Source organism: Seriola lalandi, unplaced genomic scaffold (genome assembly GCF_002814215.2).
Source record: "Seriola lalandi dorsalis isolate HSWRI2012SDOR001 ecotype SW California unplaced genomic scaffold, Sedor1 jcf7180002054744, whole genome shotgun sequence".
NCBI classification, from domain to species: Eukaryota; Metazoa; Chordata; class Actinopteri; order Carangiformes; family Carangidae; genus Seriola; species Seriola lalandi.
The window spans coordinates 116744-139217 of record NW_019525297.1 but is presented as its reverse complement, the minus strand read 5'-3'; the positions used below and the strand labels follow the sequence as shown (position 1 = coordinate 139217).

Below are 22474 nucleotides of genomic sequence, written 5' to 3'. Positions count from 1 at the left end.
CAAATATAACAAATAAAAGGCAAATTCCAACATTGCAATACTCTTGGAAGTGAAACTGCATAACTGAAAGGAAATTAAAGGTGTTATTTGCCCCTTTTCTGAAAGTTAAAATAATGTTGAACATTCTCCCGTTTTGTTTATTTGATTAAGAGGAAGATAGAACGAGCAATATTTTACTTTAACTGATTAATTTCTTCTTCCAATAATCAAACCAGTGGAATATATATGTGGGTAGCATTAGAAACGGGCTCCGATTCCTTACCCACAAATGAAACTTAATATCTTCACCACTGATTTGACCAGGGGGCCAAGTCAGTGATCATTTTGTTCATACAAAGGTGCTAATCTGTGAAGAAAGCCCTCGTCACCTGCAGGGGTCCACCTGTTTGACCTGCACCGTCTCTCCAGTTTCTCTGTTCCCACTGACCTGAGACAATACGAAAGCCGGGTAGGTTCACCTCCTCTCAGAGCTCATGTTACACAACCACCCAGGGCAAAAATGGACATGAAAGTGCTGTTTATGTGGTTGGTTGAACTCGGGTAAAGGCAGTTACACACCTTTTCACTCACAAGGACACACACACACATCATACTAAGCAAGTAACTGAAAAACAATTTAAGCAACTGAGCCTTTTTTTCTTTATTTAGTATGAATAGATTTATCAAACCTAATCACATAAATGAGTCATCAGTGTCACTCTAATCCGACAAGTCTCTCAATAGAATATAATTTAACCTATAAGGATTTACATGGGACTTGCAAGCATACATTGATGTAATTACAATTATTCCTATAAAAATAAATTTAGACGCACTACTAATTAGCTTAGGGTACATGTGCCATAGCATTCATAATATAATGTGTATCTGTGCATTTAAATCTTTTAACTTGTTTTGATTGGCCAATCAAGATTACTGTGAACAATCAAGAGTAACAAAACGATCAGAGTTAATCAGTGTCTAATTAATAATGAATTAGATTGAGGGATACAATTTCAATAATTCAATACTAAATGCATCAGGTTAATATCAACTATAGGCTATATGTATACATGCAGAAGATTTACGGTACTTCCGGCTGCATCATGTTTATTAGATAGAGAGGTGTTTGAGTAACAGAGCTAAGGATCGAAACTTGGGACTAGATCTAGAAAACTAGATCTAGGAAATGTGATAGGGATTTAGAATAGAGAGCAACAACTGGAGGAATTTAGAGAAAGTATACAATATTAATATACCGTGTTAACAGCAGAATTACATCGTAAAATGGATGTGAACAGACATGCTGCATATTTATGGACGTAAATCTGACTTATATGTCTCACTTTTAAAAAATATATATTTAAGAGGCCAGAATGGACACATTAGTGTCAATGTGTAACGACCAACAACTAGTCATGTTTCTGCCAGCAGACAATGGATGTTGGGGATCTTACACGTCTTTTACTGGAGAATCTGGGTGACATCAGTGAGGAGGCTTATGATGCATCTGTTACCAAACCCACAGCAACAGAGATGCCTTTCACATATCTTACAGTCAAACCTCCCAAATCATTTGCTGCAATTAGGAATGTGGTTAAGACCCTACTGCACCCCCACAGCCCCTGCTTGCTGACACACATACGTACAGACACACACACTCAGACACACAGAGGGCTCTCTAACTTCAACAATGCCCACATTGTGTTATGTTCTGTTGTGTGATTGTGGTTCGGGCTGGCTCAAACTTCACACTACCATCAAACACCAGAAGATATGCTGTGAGAAGTGAGAGTGCGATACAATGAAGCTGTTTCATGTTTTTTGCAGGTTTGGAAGATGACACATACCGGCTCATATCATGCTGCTGGTGGGTGGAAACCTCCTAAATGTCAGCTTTTCAGGAACTGCAAAAAACCATCTTTAAGCAGTTTGTTCAGCTGTTTGTGACCAAATGTCTTAAACCTGGAGGATCATGACACTTAACACTTACCTAATATCTCAAGAGAGTATAATCCTTCAGTTGGTTTAAATGTGAACATAATCAAAAGATAAAGCTTTTGACATGAAATAAGTGTTGGGACACCCTGCGGTGACTGAAGATCTCTCATGTGTTGTGTGTATAGAGATTAATTATTTATGAACCCAGTCCTCAGCAGGTGTTATTAATGAAAGCGCACATTAATAATTTATTACAATTTTTATGGAAGGATGAGCAACCCCAGATCCAGAATATATTGCCCCTAACCAAATATTTTTGTTTTGTTTTGTTTGTTTTTAAGTCAGATAAAACCTTAGGCTTTTTACAATAGATTCTGAAACTGCAAACCGTTTAAAGCTCTTGCAGCCTTTTAGTGACTTACAGCAGCTTGTCTCGTTGTCTGTCTAAATTTGGGAGGTTTACAGTATTTGTCCAGCTGACTGACACACCTGACTTGATGTTTATCTGCTTCCACCTAACTAAAATAGCAAAGTGACTTCAACTCATTATAGTTTTATCCAACAATGGCATTAATGTTTATGTTTGAGGCTTTTACATGCATTTTTAAAGGAAATGGAGAAAAATGGCCTTTAGATGAAAATGATTCTAAGAAATATAGATTATGGGAACTAATATTCATTCTACCAGCAGCTGTCACATGGTGCTTCAGTCTCTGACCCTGTTTTTATAGTTGGGAACATTTGACCTGGAAGTGATTAAATTCTCAGTTCAACTGTAAGCTAACTTCACAGATAAGGAGTCAATAACTTAAGGCAGTGATGAAACTGGGTGATGTATGGTTGTCACGTTAGTCTGGGTTTGCCATATTGGTTAGTATTTTCAACATGGAGGAATATGGAGGAAGAACCAAACTGGGACATCTAGCTTTGTTGTGATGATCAGATGGCATTCTTTTAATTTATCATAGAACTGATTTGATTCTATTATATTTATTACAGGAGAACAGCATAAGGTGCCAGTGTCAGACTTTATTTCCAGGTTTGAACTGTCTGTGCTTAAATGCACAGATCCTTAGGCAAAAATATATCCCACTATCAAAAATCTAAATGCAAGATTGGAACCTTTTTAAACACTCAACATGACTAAAAGCTTCCTGAGTACAATGTTTATGCTGTAAGGTACATTGGAGTCATATTTTGAATCATCATGAGCTGCGAGACATATAAAATATAAATTGTCCATTTTAGACAAACTTGTCATTTATGTAAATGTAATTTTGTTTTACCTGAAATGTATATGGTCTAAAAATACTGTACCTGTACCCTGTAACAGGTGGCCTCCTGTAGCGGTAACCACAGGGGGCGCTGCAGCAGCACAGAGCTGGATTGGGAAACAAGGAGCGGCAGCTTTCTTTCAGTCAAACTGCACCGGGCTGAGCGGTGAGGAGCAGCGGGGTCAGCGGGCTCTTAACTTTGGACTACTGAACACATCTGGACCGCACTGCAATGCTGCTGCAGGGATCATACAGCGCTGTCTGTGCTGCATTTTTGTTTCATTTTTATTTTCTGGAGTCACCTCTGGTGCTCACCTTCAACCTGGACACCAGTCATGTCATCAAGAAAAGCGGAGAGCCGGGGAGTCTGTTCGGGTTTTCTCTCGCCATGCACCGGCAAGTCAACCCGGATAAAATAATGTAAGTGATGCCTTCAGCTGTACATCTCTTCTGCTGTTTGTTTTCATGAGCGATTGTTGACTAAAAATACCGTTAACAACAGCACCGTTATGAGAGACACCTGCCTGCACTGGTTCAGTGAAATTACTGACATGAGTAAATCTCAACTTTTAAATGTTAATGTCTAAAGTTATATCTAGTCAGGGAACATCTTATTTTAAGGATTCTGCCTTTGTAAGACATAAAAACAAATTTTCACCGGTAGGTCGTGATGTCAAGGCTTGAAGCAACCTGTAAAAGTTTCTCTCCTAATAATCTTCTTATAATCTTAAGCAGTGTTTCTCGTCAGATGATGCGAGTTTTTGTTCTATTTTTCAATAGATTTCTACTGCCTCCCCGTGATGCCTTAAATATAAATGGGAAACAGCCCAAGCACAACAAGTGAATAAACAATGGTTATAACTGTCATGCAAATGTGCCTGTAAGGTCAAACGGAGGGAGCACAGAGAGCAGAGGTGTAATGCTGTAACTGTTAGTCAAATAATCAATTGGTTTTCAACAATTCTGATGATTGATTTACCATTTAAACAATTCATCAAGAAGATTCACAGATTGAAGCTTTGCAAATGTGAAGGTTTGCTGCCTTTTCTCTGTTTTACAACATTTCAAACAGAATATTTTGTGGTTTTGGACTGTTCTTTTCAGCAGGTGCTTTGTCACCCAGCAGTGTTACATGTGAACTTCTTATAAGCAGCACTGAGAAGGGATGAGTAAATAATCTTTATAGTTGTCTTACATGAATGTTAATGCCAGCTGACTGATGCATCCTGACCTCAGCTGTCACATATTTCAGGCATTTCAGACAGTCATGCATGCTCAAATGATCCAGAGACGTTTTCAGCTTGTGCCAAAATAAAAGTAAACAGCAGTTAAATTGTAGAATATTTCCTCAGTGCAGCATTTCATGAATGCCTGCTGATGCTACCATGCATACACTACAGTAAACCATTTCCTTTGGCTAGCCCAGAGGGGACAGAAAAATGTCTGTGTTGTGAGCCTGATCATCCTGCCTCACAAAGAATAATGGGGGTAAAGGGAGGAGAGGGGGTGGCATGTCAAAGCCTGCGAACAGGGTGAGGCTGCATGGTAAAGCTACAGCATTATATACTGGTCAGCAGCTGTAGGATCCTGCAGCAGCATGTTTAGAAACAGAGAGCAGGAATGGAAAGCCCTGATAACAGGGCTTTTTAGATTTCCCAAAGATCACCCAGATTAGCCTTAACTTGTGGAATTTTATCTGACTGCTGTTTTGGCTACCGTGCAAGGGCAGCTCATGATGTATAAACACACCAGCTACATAAAATTGGAAGCTATCTTTCTAAATTTTGATTTTACAAGGATTGTTTTGTTCACAAACAATCAAAAAAAGTGTAAAGAGAGTGAAAGTTGTGAAACTGAATGTAATATTTGTTGAGCAAAAACTGCTTCTTGAGAACAGACACAAACAACACAATTGTATGTATTTGTTTTTTTTATATTTGTTTAAGTTATCTTAAAATTCAGCAGTGATTCAAGGCATTTTTTTTTTTAAAGAAAAATACCAAAAAGGTTCCAGCCTCTAAAATGTGATGATATCCTGCTTTTTCTTTGTCATACATGATAGTAAACTGAATATTTTATATTCTTACCCAACAATTAGAGCTACAACTGGCTGTTATTTTTATTTATCAACATGAAAATTATTTTCTCAATTAATTAGGTCTAAATCGAAAAATAGGTCGAAAAAAAAATATGGAACCAACTGCAGCTTTCCCAGCTCAGCCATGCTCTCAGCTCTAAATGCTCATGTGACACAGAGATAATCAGCCAGACAAGTCGAGGGAAAGCTCAGTAGAGCACAAGTAGGTAATGAACAGCTCTGCCTAACTTAAAGCTGTGAGGCAGTCTGAGCCCATGAAAACACAAGTTAGTAATGTGTCACACATTCTGCATTGGTTGTTCTCATACGAACATGTGTTTAATGATGATCACTAGCAGCTGTAAAATTCTACTGGCCATCACTGCTTACATTAATCTGATTATTATAAATCTTGTGTGAAGAGAGGAACGCTGGCCTTTACAGGGTCCTTTCTAAACAATCTGCTCAGTGAATAACATGTATAACTAGACAGATTAATTTCATCTTTATCTCAAATTTGAACTGGTCTTTTATCCCATCTGTGTTTCAGAGCTGAAACCCAAATCTCCCCTTCTTTGCTGCAATTGAAAAAACAAATCTTCTTGTGATTAAAGGATTCTTTTATTTAAAATGCATGAAACCATTTATGCAACTTTATCCATGTTGTTCCTCTAATGGTTCATTGAAAGCACAACTTGGATTCTCACTGTGGTTATGGTGTTATTATGCCCTCCTTCTCATATTGGTTAGTGTTGAGAGGAAGAAACGAGGAGATCTATGTTTCAACGTGAGTCATAATATTACATCTTGCAAAGAGGCAACTGGATGCCTCTTCCATGAATAACGTGTTGGGTTAATGGTGTGGATATAACATCCTCTAAATGAAACCAGAGAAAAAGGCCATTTGACAGGACATGCACAGCCATCTGTGCACGTGTAACCTGATAGAGTAAATGCATAAGTGAATCATCAGTCGAGACATTTCAGTCAAACTTTACACTCAAGTTTGGCAAGTTTGAAATAGATCATTGTGCTTAGAGAAGGGTTAATAAAACACGATTAAAACCGGTGAGTCAGAAGACTGAAGTCTTTGTTTTAATCTTTATTCTTTACTTAAAGTTGATCTGTACTTCTAGTTTGTATTCATAGTTTCTTCTGTGATGTGTACCCAGCCAATCACAGGTCAGCACCAATCAGTGTGTGTGTGTGTGTGTGTGTGTGTGTGTGTGTGTGTGTGTGTGTGTGTGTGTGTGTGTGTGTGTTTGTGTGTGTAAACTGAATCAGTTAGAACAGCTGCAGCAGTTCTTGTGGCTTTGAGTGCACAGCTGTGGAGCACTGGACCACATCTGTTAACAAAGATCAGTGAGATCACTGTGTAAACCCACACCAGTCACTATGTATTCCCATTTACACTGCAGTGAAAGACATGCTGCATGATGGGATATGGTTTCACGCTGTAGCCTGGCCAATACAAGATTTTATCGGGACCATGATATTGATATTTGAAAATTTAAAAAAAAATCAAATAACAATATATCGACACAGATTAAATATAGATTTAAAATTGTGTTTAATAAGGATCACTCACAGTATGTGATTTTTCATATGATATGTGCTGAGTGGAAGATTTTACAGTTGACATATCCTTTTCCTAAGCTACCTCAGAAAAGCTAGTCAGTGGACCTTGAGCTAAGGTTCTGCTGTTAAAGTACAGTCAGAAATGAACTATCATGCTCTTCTACAAGTATATCTTTGCCATTTTTGTACTGCAACTTCTTGTTACTTCTTGTCAAACACGTATGTCAATGCGGATACATCCGAGTAAATATAACCAACGTGTCAGGCTTAATTTATCAAGTGGACTGTGTTTCACTTCATGTTTTTAACTTAAATGACATCATGCAAACCTTACATTAAGTGCTAAAATTCTAAAGATACTAAAATTTTGCCTTTTTCTGGATTGAAAAACTAGTTCATGTGTCTGCTTGACTCTTGTGTTGCATGTCAGTTACATGCTAAATTCTACAACTGTCCCTTTCCTGAGGAGCCCTGCTGTTAAGGAGGTGTTTTTTCTTTACCTTTGTAACAAGTTCGTCACAAATGTGATGTTTTCCTGCATGTGCCCTCGTGGATTTGGCTTCTCTTGAGTTGACCGTCATTATAGCAGGAGGGGTATCTCAGTGCTACAAAGACACATTTAGGAAAATCAGCTTACACTTCATGTCTCAGTCCTTAAAAGCACAGAAGCTCAGGTTTTGGACAAATCTTTCATACATTGGGTGGGGTCACAGGGAAAATGGTCTCAGACTTTTGGATCCCAAAGTATCCCCAAAAATGTATTATTACATTCTTTCTGTTAATGCATTTCACAAATTCTTTGTTCTCTCTGATAGTTTGAAGTGGGTGCAGTCCCTGTCTGTGGGAATAGGTTGATGGACATGGGGTGGACACATAAACATCTACATCTATATCTACATCTACATCTATTGCAATCCAATTCTATGTGCTGTAGATCATGCTGTTGCTATGTTGGATTGCATTATATTTAAGGTATATCTACAATTTGCAGTGATATATGTTCTTGTTGCCTCTCTGATGACACAGAAAAGAGATTCTTTGCCTTTTGCAAGGCATTCAGCATCAGTTTATGCAGCATGCTCGGCTAAGACAGCTAGAGGCTGAAATGTCAAATTGAAGCTAACTTTGTAAAGGCTCTTGTTTGTATTTGCATTTCATTGGGCTTTGTTTGAGGAGAGGGTTTGCAGTTTGGTCTTCAGTCTGACACAACACCTCCCCAGGAGAATCTTTGCTTTGCAAATGATGAGCCACATTTCTGTCCCATAGATCAATAGGCAGGTAACAGAAGGAACTGCAGTCATGGGGAGGAGAGAGGGGTGGGGAGGATTTCCTCTAAGTCATTTGAAAAAATTCCCACACTGCGAGTAGTTCTTCACTCCACACATGGTAATGTGACGTACTTTGGGAAGTGTACTACTTGTAGTCTTTTTTCCCCAAAAGATTATCTTAAAACCAATTTCTTATAAAACAAAAATCTTATTTTAGTAGTTCTGGCAATCATACTTTAGTGTGAAAAACAGACGGACAGATGTGACATTTAATTATTCAGTTTTATGTTGCATTTTTAATGGGTTGAAAAATGGATTTGCAGCTAAGCAGTCATTAGTGACTGACATCTCCAGTAAGCTGATGCCATTTTCATAGACACAGGGTTAACCCTTAATTAATGTAAGTCCCATTGCGGTTGCGATGTGCCTTTCCAGTCTCCTCACTCACACATTCCAAAACTGTGTGATAACATCTGGGTTACAGTTGAGTAATGTTATTTAGGTTGTTAAACACTTATGTCACCAAGTCCCTTCAATTCATACAATAATTAAATAGATAGATAAACTACTTTTTAAAGTATCACATATGATGATTTCACTTTGCCTCCACGATTAGTGGACTTAAATTTTTAAAGGAAATTTGCTTGGCGGGTGTTTCTCAGAATGACTTTTCTATGCAGGATGAATTTAGGCTATAACAGCCACAGACAGGAAATATGGCCAGTTTCTGTTTTTCAGTCTCACATGTCTTGCAATACTGACATATATACCTTGCATGAGTTTCAGTGTGTAAAAGGTTACAAATGCAATCAGCGAGTTGTCACCACATTTCAGAGGTGTCGAGAGCAATGCACAATTTGGACACAGCAAGTAGTTGTTAGTACAGGTCTCAATTATTCCCCAGTCGTCCCCAGATATGTTCATTTGAAGTAATGCCAAAAGACACGTGATTATAAATATGTATTAAAATCATGTCAACATTCCTGAAAGCATAATCATGTCTGCTATAACCAAACTAAATGACCCTTGACACAAACTTGATGCTAGTTGTTCATTCTTTTCTCTGCAGCTGCCTTCCTGAGCATCTCCAGTGAGTCCATGGCAATGATGTATTAATATTGACTATTCACAAAAATAGCAGTTGACAAAATGACATTACTATTTTTGTCTTTCTATCCTTAACCTGCAGATCCAAGTAAAGTCAAAAGTCAAAAAGAAAATTTGTCAAAGACCAATTTCACAAATTTTCTGACAAGATGAATGTGTAAAGGAAAGGTTTGATGCGCTCTTCACGTTAAGTGTTGCTGATTGTATCATCCCAGCAGCTGCTGATATGAGTGGCCCTTGAAACACACCCTCTCTTCATGCTTGTGAGAATGTGGGTTTTGGAGAGAGAAGCTTTGCTCAGTGAGCGAAAGTTGGGCAGAACAACTACATTATTGAACACGCTCCAAATTAGATTGTCTGCTTCAGTGCTCCTTTGCCCTCTGAAGAATGTTAGGACAGTAGTCTACTGTCACTTAGACCTAGATTATTTTGTATCACAAAATACAGAAGCTCTTTGAGAGACTGATTGAACACTGCCAGCTTTTCACAGGCTAAACGTAAATCATTCTTCCTATGAAATTCACAGTATGCAGTTTGTCCATTAACCACTTAAAGACATGTATTGAAACAGCTTAATTTCTGTTGTGTTAATATTTACCATCATTAATGAATGGAAGGTAGGGTGTAAGTCTGACTAGGATATTATCATCTTTTAAATATCTTCTTAAAACATAATTTCATCAAGGAGATGATCCTGATTTTACTCAAGTTTTGTTAAATTGACAATCTAGGGGTTGGGATGGAAATATATTTGATGGTAAGTCCCCCACTTCAGTCCAGATAGAAATATATCAACAACTATTGTATGGATTGTCATGAAACTTTTTGAAGACATTCATGTGGTTCATGACATTCAGGCGATATATTCAAATTATTTTGATGATCTCACTTTTCCTGTAGAGCCACTATGAGTTCAACATTTGTGGTTTTGAATGAAAAGTCTTGACAACTGTTCAATGGATTGCCAGGAAATTGTGTGCACAGGAAATTTGATACACATTCATGTCTCCCACAGAATGAATTGAAATAACTTTGGTGATGCCTTAAGCTTTCATGTAGCACAACCATCAGGTCGAAATTTTAGCTTGTCTAGTAGTTTCCCAACATTAAACCAGCTAAATATGAGCATGCTAGCATTATCATTATCGGCCTGTGGCTATACTGGCATTAGCATTTAGCCTCTCAGAGACACTTTTGCCCTTATTTGATAGAGACAGTGTAGATGCAGGAAACATGGGGTTGTGGTATGCGCCCAACCCCCAGAAATGTTGTGGTTATTGGTGTTAGATATCAGGCCAACAGGATGTCGCTCTTGTTCTCAATTCTTGAAGATATGGACAATCATTAATAATGACACTTCAGATTGAGACATTTGCTGCACAGATTCATTGTGATATAGTAGGACATCAGCCTCTCTGATTTAGAGTATGGGCTTTTTTCTCAACTTTATGATTTTGCTCTGACATTCAGGCAGAGAAAAGGAGAAGTAAAATGAATAACTCTGTAAACAGTAGCCACAATATTTGTATTAAATGAAGGCAGCCAGAAGGTATGGTGCGTTCTTTTTCCTGACAGGAAAACTTGCATTCTTGCTGTTGCTATGCCATCACTGTCACTCTGACTGTTGATCTTTTCACATACATGTACTAAATTCAACAAGCTGCTGCCCTGGAGCTTGTTGGAAGGTCTTCATAAAAATGTAGAAACTGTAGCTGGTCAGAGTGATGACAGGTGACTACAACTAAAAGCTAATTTCAGTACCTATCACTTCATCCTGTAATGTTTTTCTCTTTTTCTTCAGGCTGCTGATCGGTGCCCCGAGAGCCAGAGCTTTAGGAAAACAGAAATCCAACATCACAGGAGGGCTTTATAAATGTGAAATCTCTAAGTCCAGTGATTGTGAGCGCATTGAATTCGATAATGAAGGTGAGAAACACCTGCCTACCTACCTACCTACCTACTTAAGTTAAGTTTAGTTTATTTACAGAGAGGCCCACATATGTGTAAAATATAACACAACAAAGTGTAAGATTTGTTTCACGGCCTTCCATTCCATCCGTCTTGGTCCTTGATGTAAAAAAACAACACTGATACAGGAGTCCAGGTGCCTCACGCTAACATCAAATCCATGCAACAAATGCAATGTATATCATCACCAATAAAATGGACAATGTAAGAAATCAAGACGTGAAGAATGAATATCAATACTCATATCATTGTCTTGTGTTGCTACATTTTTAAAGAGGATGTACGTATTGAGAACAAGGAGAATCAGTGGATGGGGGTGACGGTTCAGAGCCAGGGACCTGGGGGAAAGATTGTGGTAAGTCAGACTGAGCGCCTACACTATCATTCCCCGTAACCTTGAGTTCTGTTATCAAAATATGAACTAAAACACAGCCCTGTTTTGTAATTTCAGACATGTGCTCATCGCTATCAGAGGCGCTTGTTTGTGAACACCCCTCAGGAGTCCTGTGACATCACTGGACGCTGCTATGTGCTGAGTCAGGACCTGACTATTGACTCGTCCTCTGATGAGGACGGAGGTAGCTGGAACTTCTGTGAGGGCAGAGCCAGAAGCCATGAGATGTTTGGATCTTGTCAGCAGGGTTTGGCTGCCACCTTCACCAAGGACTACCATTACGTGGTGTTTGGAGCACCAGGAGCTTACAACTGGAAAGGTCATTAACTAACCATAAACACACAGTGCTTTGCTGGGGGCGTCAGATTTCTCATTCTGTTAAAACAAGTAATCTGGTGTTTGTTTGTTTTTAAATCGTAAAATAAAGATTTCTTGTTTACACCTGTTAACATCTACATCTCTACTCACTAACCTCCTGTGCAGGCATTGTGCGAGTGGAGCAAAAGAACAACACTTTGCTGGAGATGGGAGTGTATGATGACGGCCCATATGAAGTTGGAGATGAGCATCTCTTGAACCCTGAGCTGGTGCCTGTTCCTGCCAACAGCTACCTCGGTGAGTATCCACCCACGAAACAGAAATGAAGCGGCTATTTTTGTGTGTCGCCTATATCCTGCCGCTATATTTTATTGTTTGGTTACATTTTCATGTTTGCCTCAAGAGTACTGTTCATTATTATTTTAATGGTAAACATGACATTTAATTTAAGCTTTTCTTTTTTAAACTCTCTCCCCCTTTGTTACTTTTAAACAAATATACAATACCTATTCAAAGATTTGACCAAAGGAAAAAATGTGGAGTTAAACTAAAGTTGAATCACCTTTGTCACATCAGACATATTTACTTGTCAGACACAGGTGTAACTAATAACGTAATTAACTGCTGCATTGCATTTCAATTACTGGAACAGAGCCATCATTAATGTTATAAGTTGCACCTGCGTTTTTCCTGCTTTGTCTGCTGTGAAAAAGGTCTTCGAATCTGATTCATTTTGGAGCTATAAAGACGCGACGGTATTGAGATGGTAACAAGGCTTTTAAGATTCAGGTCAGCAGGAGTTATTCATAAAACTAAACAATGTCTGTAAGTACAAGATTTGTAGTGGCGCTAATTAAGCAACCAGTCAGTCAAATCCAAAATATGAAGAACCTTATCTTGCGCTCGAGTTCACTGTCAATACAGCATTGAAGCTTTGTGTCTTTTGTGAGGAAAACATGTCAGTTTGGGTAAAGTATCACTTGTATTTTTATTTGCACAACAGAAATTAATGCGCAACCTGTATGAAAAGATAGATAATGTTTCAAAATGAAATTCAACTCATTAGTTTATGAATTGGATTGGATTTTGGCTGCTAAAGATGAGGATGACCACTGGGAACTACTGCATTGCACAGATTTGGCAGCGACTCCTACTGGTTCGTCAGGACACCTGCACAGAGACATGGGATGATATTGTGACTCTGTACATGTGTTAAGCTGTTTCACTGAAATTCCTAACTGACAGGAAAAAAAGAAATGGCTGTGAGTGCCACTTCAGCCATGACTGGGATAGGGTGATATTTGAAATTAGGGAGAAAACAGGTAATTAGAAAGGTGTTCTTCAGTGTAAACTAAGATATTTATGTCCTATTTATGTCTCACACTTTAGGGTTCTCCCTTGATTCGGGACACAGCATTACCAGGGGTCGTGGCCTCACGGTGGTGGCTGGAGCGCCCAGAGCCAATCACAATGGAGCAGTGGTCCTGTTGAGGAAAGAGAGGGAGGCCTCTACCAGACTCTCTGTGGAGCACACTCTGCATGGACCAGGACTGGCATCCTCCTTCGGATACGATGTGGCAGTAGTTGACCTGAATGGTGATGGGTGGGTAACATTTCTCACAGCCTTTATTCTGCATACATATAATTCAATATTAATGGGGAATAAGTTTTTCAACATCATTCGTACAAGTCAAAAAGTGAATGAAAGTGTACACACATATAAAAGACACATAACATTTATATAGCCTTGAGATTTTGGGATTAGACTTGATTTCCTTTTAATATTGCTTTATTATAATGCTTCCTAACCTGTTACTAATGTGTCATTTCAATGTTTTCCTTTCAGTGGACTTTATTTATTAGGTTGCGTTCTGTATGATACTGATAAATGTTTACCTCCCTTTTTTGATCTAGATGGCAGGACATAGTTGTAGGAGCCCCTCAGTTCTACATGAAGGACAGAGATGTAGGAGGGGCTGTTTATGTCTATATCAACAAGGCAGGAAGGTGGGAAAAGATCACTCCTATCCGTCTGAATGGGACCAAAGACTCGATGTTTGGACTGGCAGTGGAGAACATTGGAGACATCAATCAAGACTCATATAAAGGTAATTTAAATGTCATTTTGTTGCTCATTTATGTTCTCTCTATCAGTTGCTGTCACATTATAGTAAATTACTATTTTCTCATTCAGACATTGCCATCGGATCTCCTCATGATGACAGCGGGGCAGGAAAAGTCTACATTTATCATGGCTCTGTACAAGGGATCAACACCAGTCCTGCACAGGTCTGCCTTTTTAAGTTTTATGGGAATCTTTTCAGGTGGTCACAAGTCTTTGATTTCTCCAGTCATTCAGTATGTCATATTTCATTTAAAGTGCTATCTTGTCAAATGTCTGCAAATCATTGTAGCTCCTGATTTATAGAGAATAAAAAACATCCATGTTATGTTATTTTATAAATTTGCTGGCCAAGTTTATCATCCAATTTGTCATCCTTGTTAAACTTTTCTCTTTATCGCAGATCCTTTCAGGAAAAGAGCACAACCTCCGATTCTTTGGTTATTCTCTGGCAGGAAACATGGACCTGGACAGTAATTCTTATCCAGACCTGGCTGTAGGCTCTCTGTCGGACACAGCTCTAATTTACAGGTAATTATTTCCTCATATATTGTAAGTAAAATTAAACCCTACTGATTTCTATCACAACTTAATTTAACAACCTTTCTTCCAGGGCACGGCCAGTCATTAGCATCAGGAGAGATGTCAAAATATCTCCACAGGAAATCGACCTTACAATCAAAACCTGCGGTAACAGCATTTGGTAGGTGTTCTGATATTCTTATATTTAAACATAGCTCGCTCAAAACATCATTTATTTGAATTATTAAAACATCAATTTCTCATCTATAGCTTCACCGTTGAGGCTTGCTTCACCTACACGGCAAATCATGCATCCTACAGCCCTAAACTAAGTAAGTAAAAGAAGACTTATGATCCTTGATACAAGATTGTTCAGCCATTTTCTCTTACCCACGCTTTTCCCCTACACTGCAGCTATCACCTACTCTGTCGAGGCAGATGGAGATCGAAGGAAACACGGGCTGCCCTCCAGAGTGACGTTTGAGAACAAATCCCGCACTGACACAGACTACCAATTTAACAGCACCATAGACCTTCGTGGCCAAAAGCAGGCAACATGCATCAAGATAAAAGCCAAACTTAAGGTAAAACATATCAACCACTTAAACCACATTGGCAGGATATAATCCAACAATTTAAGTTAGTCTGCACACATACTATGTATCAATAAATGTAATGTCCTTGAGGAGATTATTTAAATCATATCCTATAAGCATTATAAAGCTGAAACAATTAGTTTATCAATTAGTTAGTCAATCAACCAAAAATTAATTGGCTTATATTTTGATAATTGATTAATCTTTTTGGACATTTTTCAAGTAAAAATGTCAAACATTGTCTGGTTCCTGCTGCTCAATTGTGAGAATTTGCAGCTTTTTTAAAAAGATTTTTATAATATGTGATAAGAAACTAAATATATTTGAGTTCTGGACTGTTGATACGACAGGCAATATAATGAGGTCACATTGGGATTTAAGAAATGTATTTTCTAATATTTTCTGACATTTATTGACCGAGTTACTTATTACTTAATCGAGAAAATAATCAGCAGTTAGTTGCAGCCTTAATGTAAATTTACAGATGAGATTTACACCATGTGCATGTGTGCTGCAGAATATTTTCAAATGATATGTCTTTATATACTTTTTATATATTTACCATAACAGTCTCAAGATAGTAGTTATGACTGCCTGAATTTATAAATGCTGAGCTCCAGAAGCAGCACAGAGGAGAGCAAATCAGCACCAAAACCAGTTGTGATACAGACTGCAGTTATTTGAGAGTAACTAAACAAATAATGTTTATTAGTTTGAAATAATATTTTCAGTTAAAAGCAGATACTATCTATTTGAATAAAAAACCTTCCCATTGTATAATAAAACACATGTAGAAGCAATTATTATGCTCCATACCACAGCGGCTGTTTCTGCTTCCCACAGGACAACATTAAGGACAAGATGCGAAGCATTCCCATTGAGGTGTCTGCAGAAATTCTGGGTACAAAGCGACAGAAGACGACAAAGAATGGCCTCCCTCAGCTTATGCCTATATTAGACTCCTCTCAACCAAGCAAAGAAGTCATTGAGGTAAACATGTAGGGTGCATTTATTATTAGTTTAATAAAAATGTTAAAATTAAAGTTTGTAAGTTAAAGTAAAGTTTGTTTATGGCTTTCTTGTTGTTACAGGTCAACTTTGTAAAAGAGGGGTGTGGAAGTGATCATATTTGTCGTAGTAACCTGAAGATGGAATACAAATTATACTACAAACAAAACAAAATGCACTCCCCACTGCCCATGTAAGTTCTACCATTTCCACTCTTCTAAGCAGCAGGTTAATAAAATGGGATCTTAAAATTGTTGTAAGATAAGGTCAAATTCATTCATTTAAACCTATAGTGAACAACATTTTAAACATTGCTTTTGCTTCCAATCCCAATAAAAGTCAACCCCCACATCTACTAGTTTTAGGTCCTTGTATTGTTACTGCAGGGAACCTCATAATACAAACCAGAGCTAGAAGGTGATGGAATAATTTACTTAAATTTGCCAGAAACGATGCTTCAATTTTGCACCAATTTCGAACAATTTTGTGCCAATTTTGATGTATGAAAACAATATATCGCAGGCCTGTTTTATTCCACCAAGCTCAGCCTGAAGTGAGTGGTCATGTTTGTGTATCTGCAGCAAGAACAATATTCCTGTGTTTCATCTGAACTATGAGAGGAAGGACTTGGCTCTGCAGGTGACAGTGAAAAACATGAACGGAGATGATGCTTATGAGGCAAAGCTGGTGGGGACTTTCCCAGATGCACTGTCATATTCTGGGGTCCGCCCACATCAATCAATGGTAAGTCTACACTCACTACCAGCATACTTGTGTACGTCATATCATCGGCATCATATCTGCACTGATTAGGTCTCTAGTTTTTACATCTTGTCATGAAATAAAAGGCTGGATGAGTGAAGATTTTGATCAGCCAATTGAAAGTCATTGCCATACTTAGTTAAAAAGTGACCTAAAAAAGTATAACAGTTTTCAGATAATATACTCTAATCACTGTCTGATTTGTAGTTTAATAACTAACAATTAAGGTGATCAAATCTTATAATGTGTTCTTTCCAGGTGGAAAAGGTGGTCATCTGTAATGCCAATCAGAATGGCTCTCAAGCAGACTGTGAGCTGGGAAATCCTTTTAAGAGAGACTCGGAGGTACAGACTTGTCATGTTTACATGTTAATCCTTACTTTGACATTTAGTTGTTCAAATATGAGAGATGTTTTTTCCTATTTCCCACAAGACTACATTTTACATCATCCTGAGCACCGTGGGTATGTCTCTTGACACGACAGAGATTGACATTGACCTGCAGCTCCAAACGTAAGTACTACTGCTACAGATGCTGAGCTGAGCTCTGTTATGTTCTGTACATGTAAGGAAATACTGTAAAACTGCAATATGCAACTGCTCATAAATCATGCTTCGTCCTGTATTTTCAGGTAAGCTGCTAATGTTATATATCGGTGTATTGCACTATGCTATTGTGTTTTTTTTTTGTTTTCCTTTCAGGACCAGTGTGCAAGAAAACGTTGCCTCTGTGAAAGTAAAGGCTCAAGTGATCATTGAATTGCCATTGTCAGTCAGTGGGTAAGTGTGTTCTTGTAAATACGGTGTGACTGCTTGTCTACAGATACAGTAGATATGCAGCACCTCCAACAGTATGTGAAATAAAAATATTTGCTTGTGTTCCTCAGGGAGGCCAGCCCGAATCAGGTTTCCTTTGGAGGTGTTGTGAAAGGAGAAAGTGCCATGAAGACAGAAGAAGAGATTGGAAGCTTGATTAACTATACATTTAGAGTAAGTTTATTTATCTGACCTGCTTGCATTTATTATTATTATTATTATTATTATTAAAGCATTGCTGTTATAAAAACTACTGTATTGTTATTTCCTGCAGATAAACAACTTGTGGAAGTCTTTGAAGTCTCCCGTTAAGGCCTCACTACACATTCAGTGGCCCAAATTCAACAAAGATGGGAAATGGCTTTTGTACCTGGTGAAGGTCACTGCTACAGGACGGGAGGATATCCATTGCTCTCCTGAGTCTGAGATCAACTTTCTCAAACACATCCAGGTAGGATTTTTTTAAATTGCAGTTTTCATGTGCTTAATGTAAAACTCAGCCATTACGTAGCTACCCTTCACTGCTTAATTCTGCTTTGTATTAATGAGAGGAAATGTGCTTTCAGAAGTCCACGGTGTCCCGTACAAAACGGGAAATTGAGAGAAAACAAAGAAAAACTGGGAGAAAAAAGTCTTCTCTGTCAGACAAAAATAAAGTTTTGGTGAGTCTTTGCATGGATGTATCCATGTTCTTTTTACAAAGGTGTAGATTTGATGTGTAATAGGACCTTTCTTTTCCTAGACATGTGAGAATGGGATCAAATGTGTGGTGCTCAAGTGCCCCCTGCAGGGCCTGGACGGTACAACAATTGAGCTGAGGTCTCGTCTGTGGAACTCAACCTTTATTGAGGTGCTATATTGTATATTTATGTTTCTCATCAGTGTTTAATCATACTGGAACTCCTGATTTGGTATGACTGTCTTACGTGAACAGATGTTTCTGTTTTTACACAGGATTATGCCTCTGTTTCGACTTTGCATATAGTTGTGAAGGCCTCGCTCATGCTTCATGCTCAGGCTGAAAACATGATCCTGACAACTCCTGACACTGATGTAAGTAGCTCAGCAGCTGCACCAAATTATAAACTGTTTACCACCTTCATCCTAAAGCCACCTGATCACTTGGTTTCCCTCAATTTGATGTTTTATTGCAGGTGACAGTGGCAGTGTCCCCAGAAAGGGAAGTAGCACAGTATGGAGGAGTTCCCTGGTGGATCATACTGGTAGCTGTTCTTGCAGGCATCCTGATTCTGGCTTTGTTGGTGTTTCTGCTCTGGAAGGTGAGTAAAAGGATCCCACATCTCCATGTCAGATGTGAGGATGTTGAGATGACAAAGGGGATAGGAGATCGAACATGAACTTCATTAAACCTAGTAGGGAAATGAGGTCAGAGAAGGTGAATTCTGTGAACAATAGAAGATATGAAGAAGCTTGAAAAAATAATTTACTTACCTTGATAGTTTTTATTTGCTGGTTGCAGATTTTTTAAAAATGTGGTTGTCCTTGGTTTTATATTATATATTATTAATAATACCTATGTATATTTTTGGGCTTTCAAAATAAGCAAATTGAAGGTCTCATTTTGGGCTGTGGTTACCATTATTGTGACATTTCTAGACTAAATACTTGTCTAATTATAAAAAAAAATAAGAGATTAGACAACAATGTAAATAATTAGTTGCAGTATTACTTGTTGTTTTACATTATATTCTGTATAATACAAAATATAGTTAAAAATATAAACCGTAGAGTAGCTGAATAGATGCTTAGTTGGTGTCTACAGTCTACAATTACAGTTTCTTTTAATAGTGGCTGACAGGAAGCAGCAGCACACAGTAGTCTGTAAATCTATGGAATCAAAAAACAGGCAATATAATAAGAATGTTATAAGCAACTGAATACCTGATATAAGTATTAAAAGAATAAGTATTTAACCATATTTTTTGGTTGTCAAAGTAAAATATTTTACTACTTTAAAGTCAGTCGTATTTAAAGGAATAGTTTGACATTTTAGGAGCTACGTTAACTCGCTGTCTTGACGAGAGTTAGATGAGAAGATCATTACCACTCTCATGCCAGTGTGCTAATAATGAAGCTACAGCCAGCTTAGCTTAGCAACATGACTGGAAACAGTTAGCCTGGCTCTCTCATAAGTTTACTAAGGAATTAATTATATATTTTTTGTTTAACCTAACTTTGTTTAACCTACTTCTTGGCTCTTGTTTAAGAGTGGTATCGATCTTCTGGTCTAACTCTCTGCCACAAAACAAAAATGTTCACTCCCAAAATATTGAACTATGTCCCTTAAAATTACAACACAGAAATAAAAGTATTCAGTAGTGGTTAAATTTAACAATGAAGTATTCAGTTGTTTGTAAGATGGTCAGAGACATTATTTCAACATTTGTTTGCTTCCATTTAAACCTAATAATCAAGTGGTCATAATATATTTATCTATGTAAAAGATTGAGTGTGTTAGTCTGTAGGTACTCAGGGTCTGAGTGAGGTTAATATTAAAGTGGGTCCAGGTTTGATTTGGGTTCAGGTTTAAATGGCATCAGCCAGGACATTCTGATGATGAGCAGCAAATAAGCAAGAAACATCTGGTTGTCAGTGACATTTGAGCAACACTGGACTCTCCAGATTAAGAAGTTTCCTCATCAAAATGTATTTCTCTGTTGTTTTGCTGGAAGAAATCATATTAGCTATTGACTATTATCACTGCTTCAGTTTGTCACCCTTAACCATTCATCACCCTTACTCCCCCTCAGTGTGGTTTCTTCAAGAGAGCAACCAAAGACCAATATGATGCTGCATATCACAAGGCAGAGATCCATGTTCAACCCTCTGACAAAGACAAACTCTCTGCTGAGGCCTGATTTATACTCTGAACAGGGGTAAAAACAAGCTGTCAGCATGGAGTGTGATTACTGCAGTCACTAATGAACTTTCCAGGCAAATCAGCTGATTTACTGCGGAAAAATTCAATCAGACACATATTGTACAAAGCTGATGACTTTGCAGGTTATCTGGGAAAATTTACATCACACACTTTTTAAGCTTAAGTTTAACCTGAAAAAATATTAATTGATACTGTTAGAAAAATATACTTTAAGTTTTCAGGTATTTGTCACAATATGTGTCTCTGAATTTTGCAAAGAAATTAATGTATTTTCTGACCCGCAGGCTTCATATTTTCTTCGTAATTGTGCTTTGCAGGTGCTTTTGCTGACATGACTTTTACTGCTTGGCTGTTTGAAATGTCCTCTTAAAAACTGTAAAGCATGCTTAACATTCCTGCACCCCCTCACCCACCCTTTCCTGTTGTTTTCACTGCGCATAAATATTTCTGACATTTATCAGTTTTTTAACAAGGCACTGTTTTTGAAACGTGTTTTTGAAATCTCTCCTCTCAGTGTGGATTCTTCAAACGCTCCAAACAAGATAGCAGCGTCCCTCGTTACCACGCAGTGCGGATAAGAAAGGAAACTCCTGAGTATAAGGATGGAAAAGTCAACCATGATCCTTTTGAGAAAAAGCAGTGGATGACAACTTGGATCGACAACGAAAGCTACTCATGACTCATTTCTCTGTTCAAATGATTTTTGCATCTGGGGGTAACCATTTTTTTCTTAAAGTGTTGAGGCACAAATACACTGAACTTCGTTTGTTGTTCCTTTGGTGAACATGATGCTCAGTGATTTAACTGGGAACTAGTTGAGTTCACATCTTTGAATGTTTACACTGTATAAATGATGACCATTTTTGTATATATTTAAATACTTAATGCACACTGTATATTTATTTTTTTGAAGAAAAATTTTTTTTCATGCCACCAAAGATCTTTTTGTAGTCTTATGTCTGCCCCGGAGTAGAACAACGAAGGGCGAAGTTTACTACTGTTTTTATGAAGTTGTACTGTCTTAAAGTCTATGCAAGGAAGGTACAGCTAGCTCAGTGTAATATGAATGTACATCACAATACATTTTTAATTTCTCTTATGCATCTAGTTGTAGTACTTTCCAAATTAAATACTTCTGTCCACCTTAGAACGACATTAAGGTACATTATCATGTCACTATAATTAATAGTGTACGAATGACCACGACTGACTCTAAATGCTTGTGCAGGTTGTTTTTCACATCACATCTTTCACTATTGTGACGTTCAGGTAGCATCCACTGTATTGTAGGTCATCACTGATGTGTTTTTGTTCCATGTGAGGAATCCAAAGGGAAGATGTAAACTGAAAAGTATGTTTCATAGATTTAATTCAAAACCAATGTCTTGTTGACGTTGTCAATTATAATAAAATGCTTAAAAACTGATTGCTACAGTTGAAATTCATCACATAAGTATATCTGATATAAAAGCAGGACAGCAACTTTTTCTTTTCATCATTGATTAATCTGATTATTTTTACAATCAATAAATGAATCATTTGGTTTGTAAAATGTCAGGAATGGTAAATGGACTTACACTTATACAGGGCTTTTCTAGTCTTACTGACGACTCAAAGCGCTTTACAATTCTTGCCACATTCACCCATTCACTCACACATTCATACACTGATGGAACAGCCATCAGGGGCAAAGTGGGGTTCAGTATCTTGCCCAAGGATACTTCTACATGTGGTCTGGAGGAGCCGGGGATCGAACCACCGACCTTCTAATTAGTTTGCTCTAGGAAATCATGAAAAACTCCTGTCACAATTTATCAAAACCCAAATACATTTAGTTTACTA

The 22474-nt window shown here is 37.8% G+C and overlaps 1 protein-coding gene across 2 annotated transcripts; it reads left to right on the top strand.

Moving 5' to 3' along the window:
- Positions 1-3351: 3351 nt before the first annotated feature.
- itga6a (integrin, alpha 6a) lies at positions 3352-22058 on the top strand. Of its 2 annotated transcripts, XM_023424575.2 has the most exons (26): positions 3353-3614; positions 11026-11150; positions 11468-11547; positions 11644-11905; positions 12070-12201; positions 13294-13507; positions 13819-14012; positions 14099-14193; positions 14430-14557; positions 14640-14729; positions 14819-14880; positions 14963-15132; positions 15988-16134; positions 16236-16345; positions 16734-16896; positions 17173-17259; positions 17348-17427; positions 17617-17694; positions 17802-17904; positions 18005-18181; positions 18297-18392; positions 18473-18580; positions 18685-18783; positions 18885-19010; positions 20502-20627; positions 21147-21284. In XM_023424575.2, exons 1-25 carry the CDS (start codon positions 3427-3429, stop codon positions 20607-20609), a joined length of 3222 nt encoding a protein of 1073 aa, XP_023280343.1. In that variant the 5' UTR covers positions 3353-3426; the 3' UTR covers positions 20610-20627; positions 21147-21284. The 2 variants fall into 2 exon arrangements, with proteins under 2 accessions (XP_023280342.1, XP_023280343.1); XM_023424574.2 differs by lacking the exon at positions 20502-20627 and having other exon boundaries at positions 3352-3614; positions 21147-22058.
- Positions 22059-22474: the final 416 nt, after the last annotated feature.